Source organism: Mesoplodon mirus, assembly GCF_964341445.2.
Source record: "Mesoplodon mirus genome assembly, chromosome: 3".
Taxonomy (NCBI): Eukaryota; Metazoa; Chordata; class Mammalia; order Artiodactyla; family Ziphiidae; genus Mesoplodon; species Mesoplodon mirus.
Genome location: NC_138978.1, coordinates 4,211,174 through 4,228,042, shown reverse-complemented (window position 1 = coordinate 4,228,042; position 16,869 = coordinate 4,211,174). Strand labels below are relative to the sequence as shown.

Sequence of the window (16,869 nt, the reverse complement as noted above, 5' to 3'; positions counted from 1 at the left end):
ACTGGCTGAGACCCTGAGCTCTGCCCAGAGCCTGCAAGGCTGGCGGCCCCCACTCACCTGTATTGCTCCAATATTCTCCATCAGCTGGTCTGCGCTGGAAGCGCCCAGGAGCACGGAGCTGACCCCCTCATTCCTCAGGCACCAGGCTGGGGGGCAGCAAGACCAGAGGTGAGGGAGGCCCACCCACGGCAGGGCCCTCTCTGGTTCTGCCCTGACCCTGCCTAGGCCAGCCTCCTGGGCATGGGGCTGAGGGTGCCCAGGAGCGGCCTGGCAAACCAGGGGCTCAGCAGTGCTGGAGGAACCCTGGCACCAACTGCCGCCAGTGGGGAAATGGCCCAAGTGCTCAGGGACCCCCCCATCCTCTCCCCACGAATGTAGGAGCCCGTTACCCACAGCTGGCTGGTGGAGGGGGTGTGGCCCGAGCACTCAGGGACTCCTGACATCTCCCTGGGACACCGGTCTCCACCTTGCTCCCCAGCCTCTCACCTATGGCCAGCTGGGGGAGGGTGCAGCCCAGGCGCTCGGCGATGGCCTGCAGCTCCTTCAGCTTGGCCTGCTGGCGCCGGCCCTCCTCACTCAGGATCTTGTCCTTCAGCCACTGGTAGCCCTGGTTGTGGGGTGGAGGCACAGCACAGCCCACAGGTGAGGGCAGGTCACCTGGACCTCTGTGTGCATGGCACAAAATGTTGGTTTGGGGCACGGCAGCACCCCCCGGCCCCGGCCTAACCATGTCCTGCCGTGGTCCAGACCTGGGCAGTTGGAAGGATGGGAACCGTTGCATCTGAAGCCTGTGGGCTGTCGGGGAGCTGAGGCCAGGCCCCTGAGCCTGGACAAGGAGGTGGATAAGCCGACCTTCCCTTCTCCTGGGAGGCTGGGCGGCCCAGGAGGTGTGCCCACAGCAAAGTCAGGGAGCCCCCTGGGAGGCCTGCTGGGGGCTGGGCAGGGGTGGGTGGGGCAGGCCATCCTGCTCTTGAATCTGGGGCTGGGGTCTCCAGTACTGGCTCGGCCCCGGCCTGGGCAGGCCTTTCTCTCCCTGCTCCTTGTCCCCCAACCCCTGCAGCCTGCAGACCCTCCTGAGTCCCCACTCCGAGGTGTGTGTGTGTGTGTGCGCGCGCCTGTATGTGGGCCGGGGGGACTTGTCCCGGGGGGCATCTCTGAGTGACACTGAAGAAACCCCACAGCTCTCAGCCCAGAGGTCTCAGGGATGGGCCAGAGAGAGTGTGCGGGGTGTCTACAGGGGGAAGAGGCATCCCAGGGGGCACACGCAGATCCAGAGCAGGTTGTGAGGGCTGAGCCTGGGGGGAGGGCAGGAGGGCGGGGGAGTGAGGGGCTTCTTCACCTGGGGGATGTCCCACAGGTGGGTAGCCTTTCTAGACATGGGGTCAGGCCAGCTGGGGCTCCAAGTTCCCATGCTCCGAACCTTCTCGCAGACAGTGGCCCAGGGAAGCCCCGCCCAGCACCAACGTGTCTGCCCAAAGGCCCCACCCCTCCAAAATGCCTGTCCCCTCCCCCAGCCCGGCCGCTCCTTCACCTTCAGGGAGGCTCTCGAGTAGGGCGGGATGCCACCGTCGTACTTCCCGGACACGATGCCGCAGGCCAGAGGGGACCAGGTCATGGCGCCCACTCCTGGGAGAGGAAAGCCGGACGAGGTCAAACGCAGGGTCCCGAGGAGGGGAGGGGCGGGGCGAGGGGAAAGGGGCGGGGCAGGGCAGGGAAGGGGGGCGGGGCTAGGGGATCTGGGATGGGGTTGGGGCAGGGCTGGGGAGGAGGCGGAGCGAGGGAGAGGGTGGGGTGGGGCGGGGTGGGGCGGGGCGGGGGCGGGGGCGGGGCCGGGAGGGGAGCCCACCTATCTTGTGGAAGAGCTCGGGAAGCTGCACCTCCACCTTTTCGCGCTGGAACATGTGGTACTCGGCCTGCTCGCAGATGGGCGGGATCAAGTTGAACTGCCGGGCAACGGAGTAGGCCTCCTGGGAAAAGCAAAGAGGGGCATGGAGCGTCGCTGCCGGTCAGCGGTTCTGGGGGGCCTCCGGGGCAGCAGGGAGAAGACACAAAGGCATCCCCAGGAACGGCTGTACCGCCTGCCCCTCCCCTCTCCTCTCAGCTTTCCTGGGAGCCTGTTAGGCCCCCCTCCACGCATGGAGAAAAGTGAGTGGGTTGTGGGACCCCAAGGCTGAAGGGATTTGGGGGAAAGCACAACTCAGCAGTGAGGCTTGGGTTCTGGCACTTACTGGCCGGGTGTCCTTGGGTAAGGGGCTCACCCCCCGGTGCCTCAGTTTCCCCATTTGTCATGAGGGTCAAATGAGTCAACAGTGTTGGCAGCCTTCAGGACAGTGCCTGCCTGTTAGTGGTTTTATCATGATTGTCACTGTAGGGCCTGGACCCAGGATGATGGGAGGGGCAGAAAACACTAGGTCAGGAGGGGAAAGTGGCCGGCATCAGCCCATTTCTGGGACTTGGAGGTCAAGGCCTCCACTCTGCAGACAGGATGGGTGTGAGCTCCTGGGGAAGCCCGTCTGCCAGCCTGAGAGGCCCTTTCCCCTTTAGCTTGAGACTCAGCTTTCACATCTGTAAAGTGGGGATGAGAGCCTGACACCTCAGTGAGCTCTGTGCTGGGTCCAGGCAGCTTCAGAAAAATGCCAGATGATCATTAATGCTGCAAACTCCAAAGGCCGATTGATACCATGGGCTTCTAAAGTTGTCTGTAACTTGAAATGAAAATCCTGCTTAATTTTTTTTTTTTTGGATGAACCAGAAATCTGGGGCTCACTAGAGGAGAAACCCCCTAGCAGGGATGCCAGGACGTGGGAAATTCTGGTGGGTGGGGCATGGGAAAGGCTGAGGTTGGGAGGAGGCCTGGAGGCAGGGGTGAGGGGGCCAGCCTGAGAGCTAGTCCTGCGAAGACGCAGTCCCCAGGCCTCTTCCCTCCCCCCACCAACCAGCTGCCTGCCTCTGAGAAGCCACCCTGCCGACCCTTCTGGGATACCCCAGAAATATTATGAAACATCTGTCACCCTCAGCTACTGATGGCTCCCGTGGAGGGAAATGACAAGGAAGGGGATGCCTTCCTGAAAGTGCAGGTGAGGAGGAAACATCATGGATTATGAGATGGAAGCCCAGGCTCTGAACTGCACGGCCTGAGCATCCATCTTGGCATGGGCTGTGTGACCTTGGCTGTGTTACTTAACCTCTCTGTGCCTCAATGTCCACATCTGAAAAACAGGATAACAGTAGCACTTACCTCAGGGCATTGTGAGGATTAAATGGGAGTCAGTCCACATGAAGCCCTCAGATCTAACGGGATCTGGGATACCACAAGAGCTCAGCACGGTGCCTGGCACTGTCACTGCTGCTGAGCACTGGCTGAGCTCCAGGACCCCCGCTAAGAGCTTCACACCTGTTCTCTCAGATAATCCTCACAACAGACTCATGACGGGGTAGGTTGTTCTTGCAGTCTTGATCTACACGTGGGGAAACTGAGGCTCAGAGAGGTGGAACCATCTGTCCGGGGCCACGCAGTGCTGGGATTCAAGCCCAGACCCCTGTCCGCAAGGCCTGCGGACATCACTGCCATATGTCACCATACTCTCCCTCCCCATAGTACCCAGTTATCTGTGCATTAGGGACCAACGGCACTGAACCTGCTAGAGCCCCGGGGTCATCATCCACGGAGCTGGGGCCGGGAGCCCAGCTGGGGGACACGCACACACCGAGAGGTCACCGTACCATGATCTCCATGGAGCTCCAGCGCGATGTGCCCCAGTACATGGCCATCCCCTGGTTAATGACGTGGGTCATGGCACGCACCGTCTCTGTCACGAGAGAAGGGGAAACCACAGGTGGGGGGGTGCGGCCGGGGGCACGGGGCCTGGCCTGGGGACATTCTGCAAATACAGGCGGGCGCCAGGGGGAGGGGGAGGGTGTTGCCGGGACGGCTTGCAAGCAGTGTACTTCCCGGCTCCGGAGTTGGGGGCGGCCTGGGTTTTCTGGGACCACAGAAAAAAGGGAGCCGCTGTCCAAGAAGCTGGTCTCGAAAACAATATTCTCAAATAGTTAGAGGTCTTATGGAATCTTTGAAAAATGGCTTACGGATGGATTGAGACGTTTCTATGGCAGATTAGAGGGATGAAGGAAAGGTGAGGTCAACGAATGTGACTCTAGAATGGGGGGTGTCCTCTAGTCTGGGGAAGAATGGGGGACCCTGATCGCTCAGGAAGAACGAGATAAACGGATTCAGGTTATGATCAGATTGACAGGTGGCAGGAGGAAGTAACGTAATTTCTGCCCATTTCTAGTCTCCCACTTGGGGCGACTCCGGACTCTCACTGGCATATGGAGAATTGAACGGAGAGGTAATAATAACATCTGTCGAGAGAAAGGGCAGGATGTGGGGCCCTGGGTGGTCCCAGGGGTTGGGGGCTGCAGAGCAGAGCTCCCCTCGGGTCCAGAAGGGCCAGCAGTAGACGTGGAAAGCCCCCTGTGGACCACACCCCGACTTTCACACCAGCCCGGTATCCAGCAAGGGACCCTCTCCCCATCTGCACTGGGATAGATTCTTCCTTGGACTCAAAAAAGTGTTTTGAGAAATAAAAATCTGCCAGTTAGCGTCGCCCCCGAGGCTGTTTTGGCCCCGGGGGGATATCGTGGTTTTTAACATTGAACTCGACCTCAAATTTTACAATTTTAAATGGCTCTTAGCTTTGCGGGATGACGGCTACCCCATCAGATTCCTCTCAGGTCCCATACAATGCTTGCAAGTTCGACTGCCCAAGGCAGCCTCGGAAGTTCAGCTGAAGTACAAGTATTTCTAAAAACAAATACCCCTTGAAAGTCCCCATCTCTCCCCGAGTGGCCACTGACATGGGGCAGCTGAGGTCCCTGAAGATGGTGGGGGTGGAGGGAAGGATGGAAGGAAGGAGAATGCAGGTCGGTTCCGAGAGCTCCACCTTGGAATGGCCCAGGGCCACCGGAACCTTCTCTGGCAGAGAGCGGCACCTCTGTTTTGGGGTGTCCCTTCCCATCCACCCTGGGTCCCTGAGTGCCCCTTTGGCCGAGGTCCCCTCTTTCAGTAGAAAGCTAAGGTAGCTGGGGCTTCTGGGGTGGTGGTCTCCGTGGGCTTGCCGAGGACCTCTGAAAAAATCACACCTTGATTTCCACGCCTGGAGGCCAAGCCCTGTCCTCTCCTTCCTTCCAAGGTCAGGGACTGGGCTCTTCCCCACGCATCCCAGGGAGGGGGTCTGGCGGGGAAGCGCCCCCCTCGGGCTCTCAGCAGGCCACCACTATTCGATGTGGAGGGCGGCGCTTGGTTGGAAGGTTGAGGGTCCCGGGAAGGAACCTGCCCACATCCGAACCCTGCGTCTGGGCTCCCGGCCCGGCCGTCCTTCTTGGGTTCTTTAGAAACACTCTTGGGGAGGACCTGTGACCATGCAGTGTGACTGCCCGATTCTTTTCAGCCAAGGCTCAGGCCCACTTGCCAGAGAGAGGGAAGCAGAGGGCACCCCCGTTCGCTAGCCTGGCTTCTCTGAGCACGGCTCTCTCCTAACGCCCCTTCCGTGCAGAGAGGGGAGTCCAGCGGGAGCCTGGGGGCCAGGGAGCCTGTGCACGCCTGTCGCTGGCCTGAGAGGGAAGGGGTCCTGGGCGGTGGCAGGCTGGCCATGGAGACCATGCACAGGAGCATGGCCCTGTGCTTCTGCCCAGGCTTGGTGTCAGTGACACCAGAAACAGGGACAATTAGGGACAGCTGTCCACCTCAATATTTAATGCTGTTTTACAGAAGCAGGAGGACCAAATCCTTCCAGCTGCTGCCAAAACCCATGGTGTCTCCTGCTGCATCTCAAATAATACATGGGAGGGGTCAGGTGGCAGTGCCAGTTGGCAGGTGGGAGCCCTCTCATTGTGGACCACAGCCCAGTTCCCAGGGATACCAAGGCCTGCCCATCGTGGGTGGGGTGGGGACCCAGGGTCCTTTGGCTTAGGGGTGGGCAGGGACCACTGCATGGCCAGAGGCTGCCCCGGGTCTCAGAGTTTCCCCAGCTCATGTAGGTATTTTTCAAGGAGGAAAACAACTGCATTTCAATGGTGAGCTCTGGCTGCATGGCATGGGGTGAGAGTGACAGGTGGCCCAGCCCGCCCAGGGGACTGGAGCACTGCACGCCACTGGGGGCAGGGCAGCTGGTTGCTGGTGCCCTCACTTTTGGTTGAGGTGGGAGCTTAGCAAACGTGGAGAAGATAAAACCTGCTGGGGGCCAAGGTTCTGGGGTCCCCGATGTGTTTGCTCCTGTGGGAACCTGGTCTCCCCAGCCCTCTCCCAGACCATCTGGGGTCAAGGTTTCTGATGCGGATCACAGCAACCCCCAAGTCAAGAGGAAGCTCCGCGGATTACGGATCATGGCAATGCAAGGCGGTGCGAGGAGGGGGACGCATGCACAGGAGTAGGGGAGGAATGAGGTGACAGCGTGGACCAGGGGGACGGCGGGGCTCTGCGCCGCTTTGCTTTTCTTCACTTGCAGGGTGTTCCCATAAGGCACTTATTTCTCCTTTGTGCATTTTATGGAGAAGTTTAGTCATGGGGGCGGGGGAAGAGAGTCATGTAAATAAAAGCACTGTCTCATAAAATGCAGCTCAGACACAGAGGTCAGTTGTCGGGCTGAGGGTACTGTGTACCTTCTATGATGAATGTCCTTGACTTGGAGGAACTAAATGGATCCCCTGGTGATAAAAGAAAGATGGAAAGAGACCAGAGTTCACAGCTGTGGGAACGCTGAGGGGCACAGTCTGACAAAGGGCACGGGGACGGAGGCTCAAATCACTTTTCGCAGAATACTCGTTTGGATAAAAAACCAACCACACACACGCACACACACACACACACGTATATATACACACGCACAGGTGCATGGTATATATACAAACAAATGAAGAGAAAGTAACTTGAACATAACTGAATTTTCCAAGTCCCTGAAGCAGCAAAGCACAAATGAGAAGATGCCCGAAGCAGAAAGTTGGAGGAGATAGCGGGGGCTGAGATGGCAGGAGTCAAAGAATAAACAAGCGCCTGAGAAACCAAAACCGCTTTTCAAAGCACTGCATGTCTTTTTTTTCTCCTCTGAGTAACAGTTCATTCCCCAGAGCAAAAGCCCCCTAAACCCTCCCAGTAGAATGTGGACCATGATTGAAAGAACGGAAAAGAAGGCAGCCCTTGCAAAGAGTCATCATACTGTGACTTTAGCTAACACCGCACACAGCTCAAAGCCAGGATGGGCGCGGACCCAGAGCAAGGACGGGACTCAGCCCGGAGGCGCTGGGGTGCACGTGAGGGGTCGAGCAGAGGCTGAGCTCAGGCCCGCCGCCCCCCCGCCCCTCCCCACACGGGGAAGGCCCCACCCTCCAGACCCCCAGGCCTGGGTGCCCAGCGGGCCCTGCAGTGGTGCCTTCAGAGCCTCAGGTGCAGAGCTTTCTGCTCTTTTTGGAACCGTGACTCCCGGGCAGTCAGCGCTTCCGGGGAGAACGTACCTTCCATGGGCGTGTTGGGGTCTGGGCGGTTGGCAAACACCACGTCCACATACTCCAACTGCAGCCGCTCCAGGGAGGCTTTCAGACCTGGGGGAAGGAGCGGGGAAGGACTGTTACCATCTTCACAGACATTCCTGGGCCCTCGTGCGTGCATGCGTCTCAGGGAGCAACAGATGAAAGGGACGAGGCCCCTGGCACCGGCAGCTGTGGACGGCAGGGCGCATCTGTGGGCACGGGCCACCTAGGTGGAGAACAGCCATGAGAGAAGAGGGGCACACCCCAAAGGGGGTGGGGTGGAGTCCACAGGCCCAATGTCCTGTGACTGCACAGAGGGGGCCCCTCCTAGAGTGGCCCGGGTGGAACCGGGAGAGCCAGGCCACCTGACACGGAGGACAGCTGCGTCGATCCTCTATGGCACCGAAGGCCAGTGGGGCCCGAAACGCATGAGTACTTCTCAGCGGCTCAGAACAGAGCTGCAGAGCAGAAGTGCCGGGCTGGGGGACGGGGAAGGGCGGGCAGCAAGGCCTCCTAATCATTTGATTGTCAATGGAGTGACTGTGTTACCTTGACGACAGTGAACGTGGGGAGAAGAGGCACGGAGATAATACCAATCAGGATAAGTGAGACATCCTGGCACCTCCACCCCAGTGCCCCCGAGTGCTGAGGCCCAGTTGTGTCTGACACGCACCCTCACCTGGGTCCTTCCCAATTCCACTAACCCCAGATGTGGGCATTCTTACCACGCCCATTTTACAGATGCTGCCACAGAGGCCTGGGGAAGTGATGTCCCTTGCTCAGGGTCACCCAGTGGGCACAGGGCCTGGCCTAGATTGAAACCCAGGCCTGTCTGTGTCTTCTCAGGGACAACACTGCCTACCCCAGGGCAGCACAGGCCCTGCCCACCCATACCCTTGTCCCCTCCCTCACGACACGGAGGGCCCACCCCATGCGAGCCTGGGTGAACCAGAGCATGGGCTGTCCCCAGGCTCTGGGCCTGTAGCATCGGTGGGGGAGGGGCACTGTGCTTTCTTCACTTTCGCATCCACGGGAAGATGCCGTGGGTTTAGGGGGCCGTGTGGAGCCAGGGCCCCCCTCACCTTCTATTATGTGCTTCCTGGAAAGGCCCCTCTCCGTCTCGGCTCTGAAAAACAGGCGACAGCATGTGTGATATTGCAGGCGGTTTTGGGGGAAATGTTCATGGCGCAAAAGTAGGTCAGCTCATGCCACTTGTAGCCTGATTCCACTTTGGGGATAAAACCGCGAGGCTATGTGGATTTTCTTGTGGAGATGACCTGGCAGAGCTGGGCTGCCTGCCCGCCACCCTGGGGAGGTGGGGCTCAGCGGGGGATGGAGGCTTCTGCTTTTCAATTTGCCCTTCTGTCTGGCTTGGATTGTTTTCTTTTTTGGCTTGGATTTTTAAAAAATTAAAAATGAATCCCATTTCTAATTCCTATGAAGCCCATTTTGTCCAGCCCCAGAGAGAATATGGGGCCAGATCCCTGGAGGATGGCAGGAGTGGTCTGTGGCCCAGGGAAGGTGGAGTGATTGGGACAGTTCATGAATTTTCTGTGTTTTCCAGAAATTTTTAGGATGTTACCTTTGTAATCAGAAACAAGCCAACCCACAAAAGTAAAAATAAAAATGAAACAAGGTTCGAGTCCAAGGCAACTCAGACAAAGCTGCTTTTCTGGAACGTGACGTCCCTCAAGAGGGATGGCACGAGCCAGGCCAGATGGCTGCACAAACGCCAGCCCGCCCCCTGCTTCCGGCACCAGGAGACAGGAGACTGTGCTGCCTACGTGCTGTCCTCCAGGGGGTTCCTGAGGTCCAGGACAGACCCCGTGCAGCCTCTGTTTCCCCAGGATAACTACCCTCTCCCCACCCCCAGGGGCCTCCTAAATCAGGGGTCTCTGCAGACCTGGCCCCCGGCCAGGGGCATGGTCTGCCCGTGGCACCTACTTTCCTCCCCAGAAGATCTTGGTGGTGATGACGAGGCTGGATCGTCTGCGGAACGAGAGAAGGAGGGGTGTTACTGGGCGTGATCCCTTGGGGTCCTCCCTCCCCCCACCTTCCCCACTGTCTTCAGCTCTTACACAGGGGTCCTAAACCCTTCCCATCCTGGAGCATAGGGCGTGAAATGGGGCGCCTCTCTGCCATTCGATGTTTGGGGTGTGCCGACCCCTGGGGGCCTGAGGCTCCCCATTGAGCCGGGAGACAACCCACAGATGTAACTAACCTGTGGGTGCAACTCAGTAACCAAGGAACTGGGGCTGGGCAGTGGGGGGCTGGAGGGAGGCGGAGTCTAGTGCGATGGAGCCGGGAGCCCAGAGGAGGGGGGATGCTCGGGAGAGGGGGGGACACGGCTCAGGGAATAGAAGGCGGCTGCTGCTCCCTGGGGACCTCCAAGGAGGTCAGTGTAGGGGCTGGCGGGTGGATGGAGGGCTCTGGTGAGAACGGAGCGAGGCAAGGGACCACGCCGTCTGGTTCTTCCTCTACCGGCTGAGACTGTTTCAGAAAGGCTGTGTGTGGGGCAGCCTTGGGGAGCGGCCTGTGGGCCACTGAGGCGGGGGGAGGTTAGGGTGGGGCTGACCCTAGAGGCAGGCAGGTGATGTTCCTGGTGGTTCGGGCTTCAGTGGCTGAAAGCCAGAGGAAAGGGTAGAGAGTCAGGTCTCCCGCTGCAAATCCACAAGAGGCAGCGCTGACACCTTTGTGACTTTGCCTTGGAGGGACAGGTGGGCGGGGGTCATGATGGCCCCTCCTGGCCACAGTTGACCTTGACCATTCCCATAGGAGGGTGACAGTGTCCCATGGGGTCGTGCTTTCTTCTAGTTGGGGGTGTAGGGGGAGGACTGCTCAGGAAACAGCTCCTGAAAGCCAGGGGCTCCACAGCCGCCAGTGTCGCCTGCGGGGGAATGACCTAACCGGAATCTATCTCCTTGTGAGTTCAACTAAGACGTTTTCAGGGCCCTCGCTAACAGGCGCAGTTTCCTTTTAACTGCAAAGTGAGCAGGGATACATTTTGGTATCAATTAGAGCTGAGGAGAAACAACATGGGTGGGGCAGGAGGAGGGGTGTCAGTCATCCAGGCCCCAGAGGTTGGGGGAGACTCTGAGTTCGTGCACTAGGGGAGGGGAGGGGGAGGGGAGGAGGAGGGGAGGGGGAGGGGAGGGGGAGGGGAGGAGGAGGGGAGGGGGAGGGAGGGGGGAGGGGGGAGGGGAGGGGAGGGGGAGGGGGCAGGGGAGGGGAGGGGGAGAGGAGGGGAGGGGAGAGGGAGGGAAGGGGAGAGGCCCAGCTTTCTAACTGCTTCTGACTTTGCTGAAAATAAAGACACACAGGCCACAGGGACCCCAAAATGCAGTCAAGTGCTCAGCCTGGCCTGACTCCAGGAGGGCAGGCAGGAACTCTGCTTGACACCAGACACAAGGCTCCTGACCGGCTTTCCGGGGGAGGGGGGAGCTCCCCCCCTCACCGCGGTGCAAGCCCTGGCTCCCCGGGGTGGCTACCCACAGTGTGAATGCTCGCACCCCCTGCAGGAAGCATGGGGCTGCCTCTATTCTGGGACGTTCTCACCTTCCCAGCAAGAAAAATTCTGGAACCGCCAGGCCTTAGAAAGCCTGGCTGGTGGCACAAGGGTGATGAGGCCAACCCTGCGTGCTCCACCGGAAAACAGGAAGGAACGGCCACCGGATCCTCACCCGAGTGGCCTGCCCATCCCACCCAGGACCCCAGGGTCCTCTTCCCTCCCACCAGCCTTCTCCAGCCTCTTCCCTGTGCACGTGCGCCCTGGGGATGGAGCACAGAGAGCAGGGTAATTACCTCCATCCCTTCTTCTTGATGATGTTTCCTAACACCACTTCAGCCCTGCCAAAAAGATGGAGACATGGGGACTTCATTACAGCGTAACAGAAACACCAAACCTCGCCCCACCTTGACAATCAGCCACAGGGTCCCCTCTGTGAAAATGCCACTGGGGCCTGGAGCCGGGCTGTTAATGCCCGTTGGCTCGGGAAGCTCATTCCAGAGCGAGGAGAGTGCCTGGGAGCAGCTGGGTTTCTCCCCCGTGGAGGTGGCCGAGGGCGTGTGCCACTTGACCCAGCAATGGCAGCTCCGGCTCCCGTGGAGAAGGAAGGAGCAGTGTCCTGCTTGGCAAGACCAGCAGCAGACCGCTGCCCTGGCCCGTTGGAAATTCACCGGGGAAAACACTCGGCAACGTTACATGGGTGAAGTTTCTAGACACGTATGTCTTTTAAAAGGTAAATTATTCACCAAGGGCATCCTCTGTTTGCAGAGACAATCAACATGTACTCAGGGCTGAATTTCCAGTTGAGTGCGTTTGTGTGTGTGTGTGTGTGTGTGTGTGTGTGTGTGTCCCTCTTGTTTCTTGCTTCTGAACAATAGAGAGACAGATGCCATGCTGACCGCTGTCTGTTTTGCTTGGCGTCCCTCCGGACCCTGAACCAAACTCAGGCCAGCCAGGGTCATGCGTGGACCGTTCCAGCCTCGCTTGGCATTGCAGCACTGGATTAACTTTTAAGAACTTTCTGCTTGTGGCGAAATGTTTCTGAGCAAAAAACAACAGACGGAGAACCATCCATACCCAGCGCTACATTCCAATTATAACAGCGCCTGAGTCATCCACTCAGAAATAACGGGCTCTAATTTGTGAGCTGTTTAGCATACATTCGGAATGTTCTTCGTTTGCGGTCAAGATGCACAGAAAGTCACTCAGCCCTGGGTCTCTTCCTTTTATTCCTGGGTCCCTTGTTCGTGGCACAAAAGGTCAGGAAAGGAGGAAGAGAGGGGAGCAGGCAGTGGTCCTGGGGCTGCAGGAGCTGTAGGCAACGACTCACCCGAAGCCTGTTGCTTTCGGCTGTGAATTCTCCTGGCCATGAATTTGGTTAAGCCTCTGCCCAGCGGGGGCACAGAAATCCTGCAGCTCCCCGGGAAGCGCCCGAAGCATGAGAAGCAGGGGCACTCAGTAAGACAGACGCTTGGCGCTCTGGTTAGCAAGAGGGACTCAGTGTGCTGGCCCTGGCACGCCAGCCCCGGCTGTCCAGTTAAGCTGGGGGAAGTGAAGACAGTGACGCAGACAGTGTGGCTGCCGTGAAAGGGGGGTGCTGGGCTTGGACACAGGGCCATCTGGAGCTGCCTTCCTCACGCTCTCCTGGGCAGCAAAACGGAGGCAGGCGCAGGGCCAGGGAACAGGCTGGGGTGCTCGGGATGGGGGGATGCCTCTGGGCTTGGCATCTGCATCGGGCTTTTCCACCTCTGACCCGTCGGCTTAGCTCATCTGTCTGGAAAGCATTTCGCTCTGATGGAAAGCAGCTGCCGGTTTGGAGGGGTGGGGAGGGAGCTGTGGCATCAGTAGGACAGAGGGCTGCTGACAGGGTCTGGAGGAGATTTGGGGGTCCCAGTGGAGGCCCTCGGGGCCGTCAGGTCATCAGACCAGGACTTGAGCAAAGTCCCAGCTGGGGTCCTGATTCTCGGTACCCTAGGCCCCATCGCGAGCTGCGGGTAATAACCCAGAGCCTGCGAGGCAGGTGCTGGCCCTGCGGCCACGGTGCACGGGCGGTGGGCCAGGCTGAGCAGCCCAGCTGATGGGAACTTGGCTCGCCCCAGGCAGCAGGGGGCCAGAGGGAGGACAAAGAGAGAGCCAACAAATGATTTCACAAACAAACGCTGACTTTTGGAAACCCGATGCAGGAGAGTGGATGATTTGATTACAGCCAGTCTTTAAAACTGAAGCCAGCCGCCTTGGCTGAAGAGGGCTTTTACATAATTGAGCAGGAAAATTCACTGCCAAGATGGGAAGAGCAGCTCCCTGCAGCGCTCGGCTCAGCAGACCCTGCTCTCCCCAGCTCCTGAGACGCCCTGCAGCCCTAATTGCACCATTAAGATGTGAAAATATCAGGCACGTGGGGCTGCCTGCACTTCGCGGGCGCGGCAGGAGAGCCCCCTGGACTACAGCTTAATCACGGCTCTCGCCCAGCGCAGCATCTTTGGCACCAGAAGGGTTGTGGTCATCTTGCTGCTTGAACACACGGGAGTTTAGCAAGTGACCAAATGTTCTGTGTGATTCTGGCCCCGTGAAAACACCACCTCCCCACGCCGTTTACGGTTTAGAAAAGCAGGCAGAGTGGGAGGTGCAAACCCTCCGGGGGGCAAGAGCCCCAGGAGCAACAGAAGCCCCGGCTCCTCCCGGGGAAGCTGGGGTTGGCCCGCGTCGCTTTTTCCCGTGAGAAAAGGCACGTACTTGCCCGCTGCGTAGACTTCCGCGGTATCGAAGAGGTTGATGCCATTGTCGTAGGCCAAGGTCATTAGCTGCTCTGCCATCTGAAACGAGAAAACCGGGGCTGCTCACAGGCGGCACCATCTTGCCAGCCCAGGGGGAGAGCCCGGAGGCTCCAGAGCACAACCTCGTGGCCTGGGAAGACCCCCCCGGGTGCCCAGGCGGCCCTGGCCCCGCCGCAGGACAGGCCTGGAAGCAGCTCAGTCACAAACCCATAGAGAAGGAAGAAGACAGAATGAATGCAGAGGCAGCCTCTGGATTGTGAATTTCTTGTGAGCAGGGACCCCACCTATTAGGTCCTCTCAGGGCTTAGCACCTGTGCTGAGCTGAAGCGTGTCCCCCCCAAATTCATGTCCACCCAGAACCTCAGAATGTGACCTTATATGGCAATGGGGTTTTTGCAGATGTCATTAGTTAAGATGAGGTCATACTGCATTAGGGTGAGTCCTACATCCAACATGAGTGGTGTCCTTATAAGAATAGACACAGACACACAGGGAAGAGGCCATGTGAAGATGGAGGCAAAGGTTAGGTAACGAGCCTGCAATTCAAGGACTGCCAAGGACTGCCAGCCAGCAGCAGAGCTGGGAGACAGGAACAGAACTCCTTCAGAGCCCTGGAGGCAGCGCAGCCCTGCGGACACCTTGATTTTGGACTTCTGGCCTCCAGAACTGCGACAGAATAAACTTCTGTTGTTTTACGCCCCCCAGTCTTTGCTCCAGCCGTCCTGGGAAACTAACACAGCCCACAACAGAAGTGTGATAAATCTTGGCAGAATAAATCCTCTTCAAAAGCTATGGCTAGAATGTGCCTGTGATGCTGTATCCCTCTGAATTCTCCCCAGCAACGGCATGAGGGTGAAATTACTGTTTGCAGATGGAGAAACTGCCATCCTCAGCTAGCCCTCTGGCCTTGGCCCTGCTTCTCCAGTGCCTTGCAGACTGGGGTGGATGAATGGCAACTGATGGGCAGTCGGGGTGAGGATCCGAGGCAGCCTGCCTGCCACTGACAGCCTCCTCCAAGATGCAGTGGACAATGAACTCTGCTGGCCTGCTGGACAGTGCAGGCATCCGTCTGAGCAGGGGTCACAGATGCAAACTCCCCCACCAGCCACTTCTCGAAGCTCAGCTCAGAGCCCCAAGCCTCCCTCCCAGTGGCTAGCCCAGGGTGCGGTGAATAATACTTTACACTCAAAAACTACACGACAGAAAGCCAGCCAGCCAGGTGCAGCTTCTAGGAGCTTCTCCCAATACCAAACGCAGAAGCCCCACCGGCCAGGCAGGTGAGGAGAGGGAGGCTGGCACCTGGTGAGGGTTAGTGGGGTGGGAGGGGGCTCAAACACTGCCAGGCGTGACCAAATCCTTTTATTTTTCAAGAGAAGCCAGAAATCCAGGATATCGGGGAGCGGGGTAAGTTCCGATTTTCAAATGTTGGCGATGAACCCCAAAGGTTTCAGATGATGAGCCAAAGCTAACCCCCATCAGTCAGCTGCTGTCTTCCGACTAGGAAAGCTCACTGGTGGCGGAGTTTTCTGGATCCATCTGCAGGGCGGGCTGGTTCCTCTCCTCCTTTCTCTGCCTCAAGTGTAACAACGTAGCCAAAGCACCCCTGCATCCTCCTCGGGGTCCTCCCTCCCTCCTCCTCCTCCTTTCTTTGCCTCCAGAGCTCCAGGCACACCAGGCTCCTTCCCTGGTTATCCCGCCTTCATCCTTACTTTTCCGGGATGTGTCCCACCAGGCCGCCGGAGCTCTGCCCAGGAGAGGACCATGTGCTGGGCCCCGCAGGTTACACAGATGGTTTAGGCGTGCACGCTGTCTCCTGGGAGGGTTCTGAGCGAGGTGACCCAGGGCCAGGGCTTTTATTTTCATATTTCAGACACACACATATTTTCTTATGTCCCCATTGTGCTCACATGGAGGGTACCACACTGTAGGTATTCTTTTGCATTTTGCTTTTTTCACTTCCAATACATCCTGGAAATAGACCCATAAGCAGTTCGTGGAGATCTTCTTTCATTCCTTTAAACATTTTTTTTAAAAATCAGGGTAAAATATACATAAAATTTACCATTTTAACCATTTTTTTTTTTTTTTTTTTTTTTTTTTTTTTTTTGCTGTGCCACGCAGCATCTTAGTTCCCCGACCAGGGATGGGACACGTGCCCCCTGCAGTGGAAGCACCCAGCCTCAATCGCTGGACCGCCAGGGAAGTCGTCTCACCATTTTTTTTTTTTTTTTTGGTACGCGGGCCTCTCACTGTTGTGGCCTCTCCCGTTGCGGAGCACAGGCTCCAGACGCGCAGGCTCAGCGGCTATGGCTCACGGGCCCAGCCGCTCCGCGGCATGTGGGATCTTCCCGGACCAGGGCACGAACCCGTATTCCCTGCATTGGCAGGCGGACTCTCAACCACTGCGCCACCAGGGAAGCCCTCGTCTCACCATTTTTAAGTGTACACTTCAATGGCATTAAGTAGATTCCCACTGCTGTGCAACCGTCCCCACCGTCCGTCTCCGGAACTTTCTCATCGTCCCCAACTGAAAGTCCGTCCCCATTAAACACTGACTCCCCATCCCCTCCCCCCAGCCCCTGGTCCCCACCCTCCTACTTTCACCCTCTCTGGTTTTGACTCTAAGTACCTCACATGGGTGGAATCATACAGTCTTTTTCCTCTCTGACTGGCTTACTTATTTCACTTAGATGCCCTCAAGCTTCATCTGTGGTGTAATGTGGCAGAAGTTACGGGGCTGGGTGAAGGGTGGTTAGGAGTTTGTCAGGCAGGCAGGAGAAGGGCAGGTGGAGCAGGGGGCGTTGCGGGCAGTAGGGCTGGTGTGTGCCGAGGAGCACAGCCTGCTGTACCTGATGCACCTGTGGTCTTGCCCGTCCTGTGCTCAGGTCAAACACCTGGCCACCCTCCACTTGGCTTTCTCTCAATCCAGCATCAAAACCTTTAGCCAGTCCTATCAGCTCCCGCTTGCAAACGGATCTGGAATCTGACTGCTTCTGCCTACCTCCAGCCAGGCCCATCTGGTCCAAACCGGAGCAGCCCTCAGCTGAGTTTTTGCCGTAGCCCCAT

At 58.2% G+C, this 16,869-nt stretch overlaps 1 protein-coding gene across 3 annotated transcripts in view; it reads right to left on the bottom strand.

The window, feature by feature from the left end:
- KCNAB2 (potassium voltage-gated channel subfamily A regulatory beta subunit 2) overlaps positions 1–16,869 on the bottom strand; it is a 98,175-nt gene that overhangs the window by 4,919 nt on the left and 76,387 nt on the right. For 2 of the 3 annotated variants that reach the window (XM_082616338.1, XM_082616339.1), the window contains 10 exons: positions 13,763–13,842; positions 11,326–11,370; positions 9,469–9,513; positions 8,607–8,650; positions 7,510–7,596; positions 3,724–3,809; positions 1,847–1,967; positions 1,532–1,626; positions 487–607; positions 58–146 (listed from right to left, as the gene is read on the bottom strand). In XM_082616338.1, the coding sequence (XP_082472464.1) occupies positions 58–146; positions 487–607; positions 1,532–1,626; positions 1,847–1,967; positions 3,724–3,809; positions 7,510–7,596; positions 8,607–8,650; positions 9,469–9,513; positions 11,326–11,370; positions 13,763–13,842 (813 nt within the window). Of the gene's footprint in view, positions 1–57; positions 147–486; positions 608–1,531; positions 1,627–1,846; positions 1,968–3,723; positions 3,810–6,660; positions 6,706–7,509; positions 7,597–8,606; positions 8,651–9,468; positions 9,514–11,325; positions 11,371–13,762; positions 13,843–16,869 lie in introns of all 3 variants that reach the window. The other variant, XM_082616340.1, reaches the window with a different exon arrangement.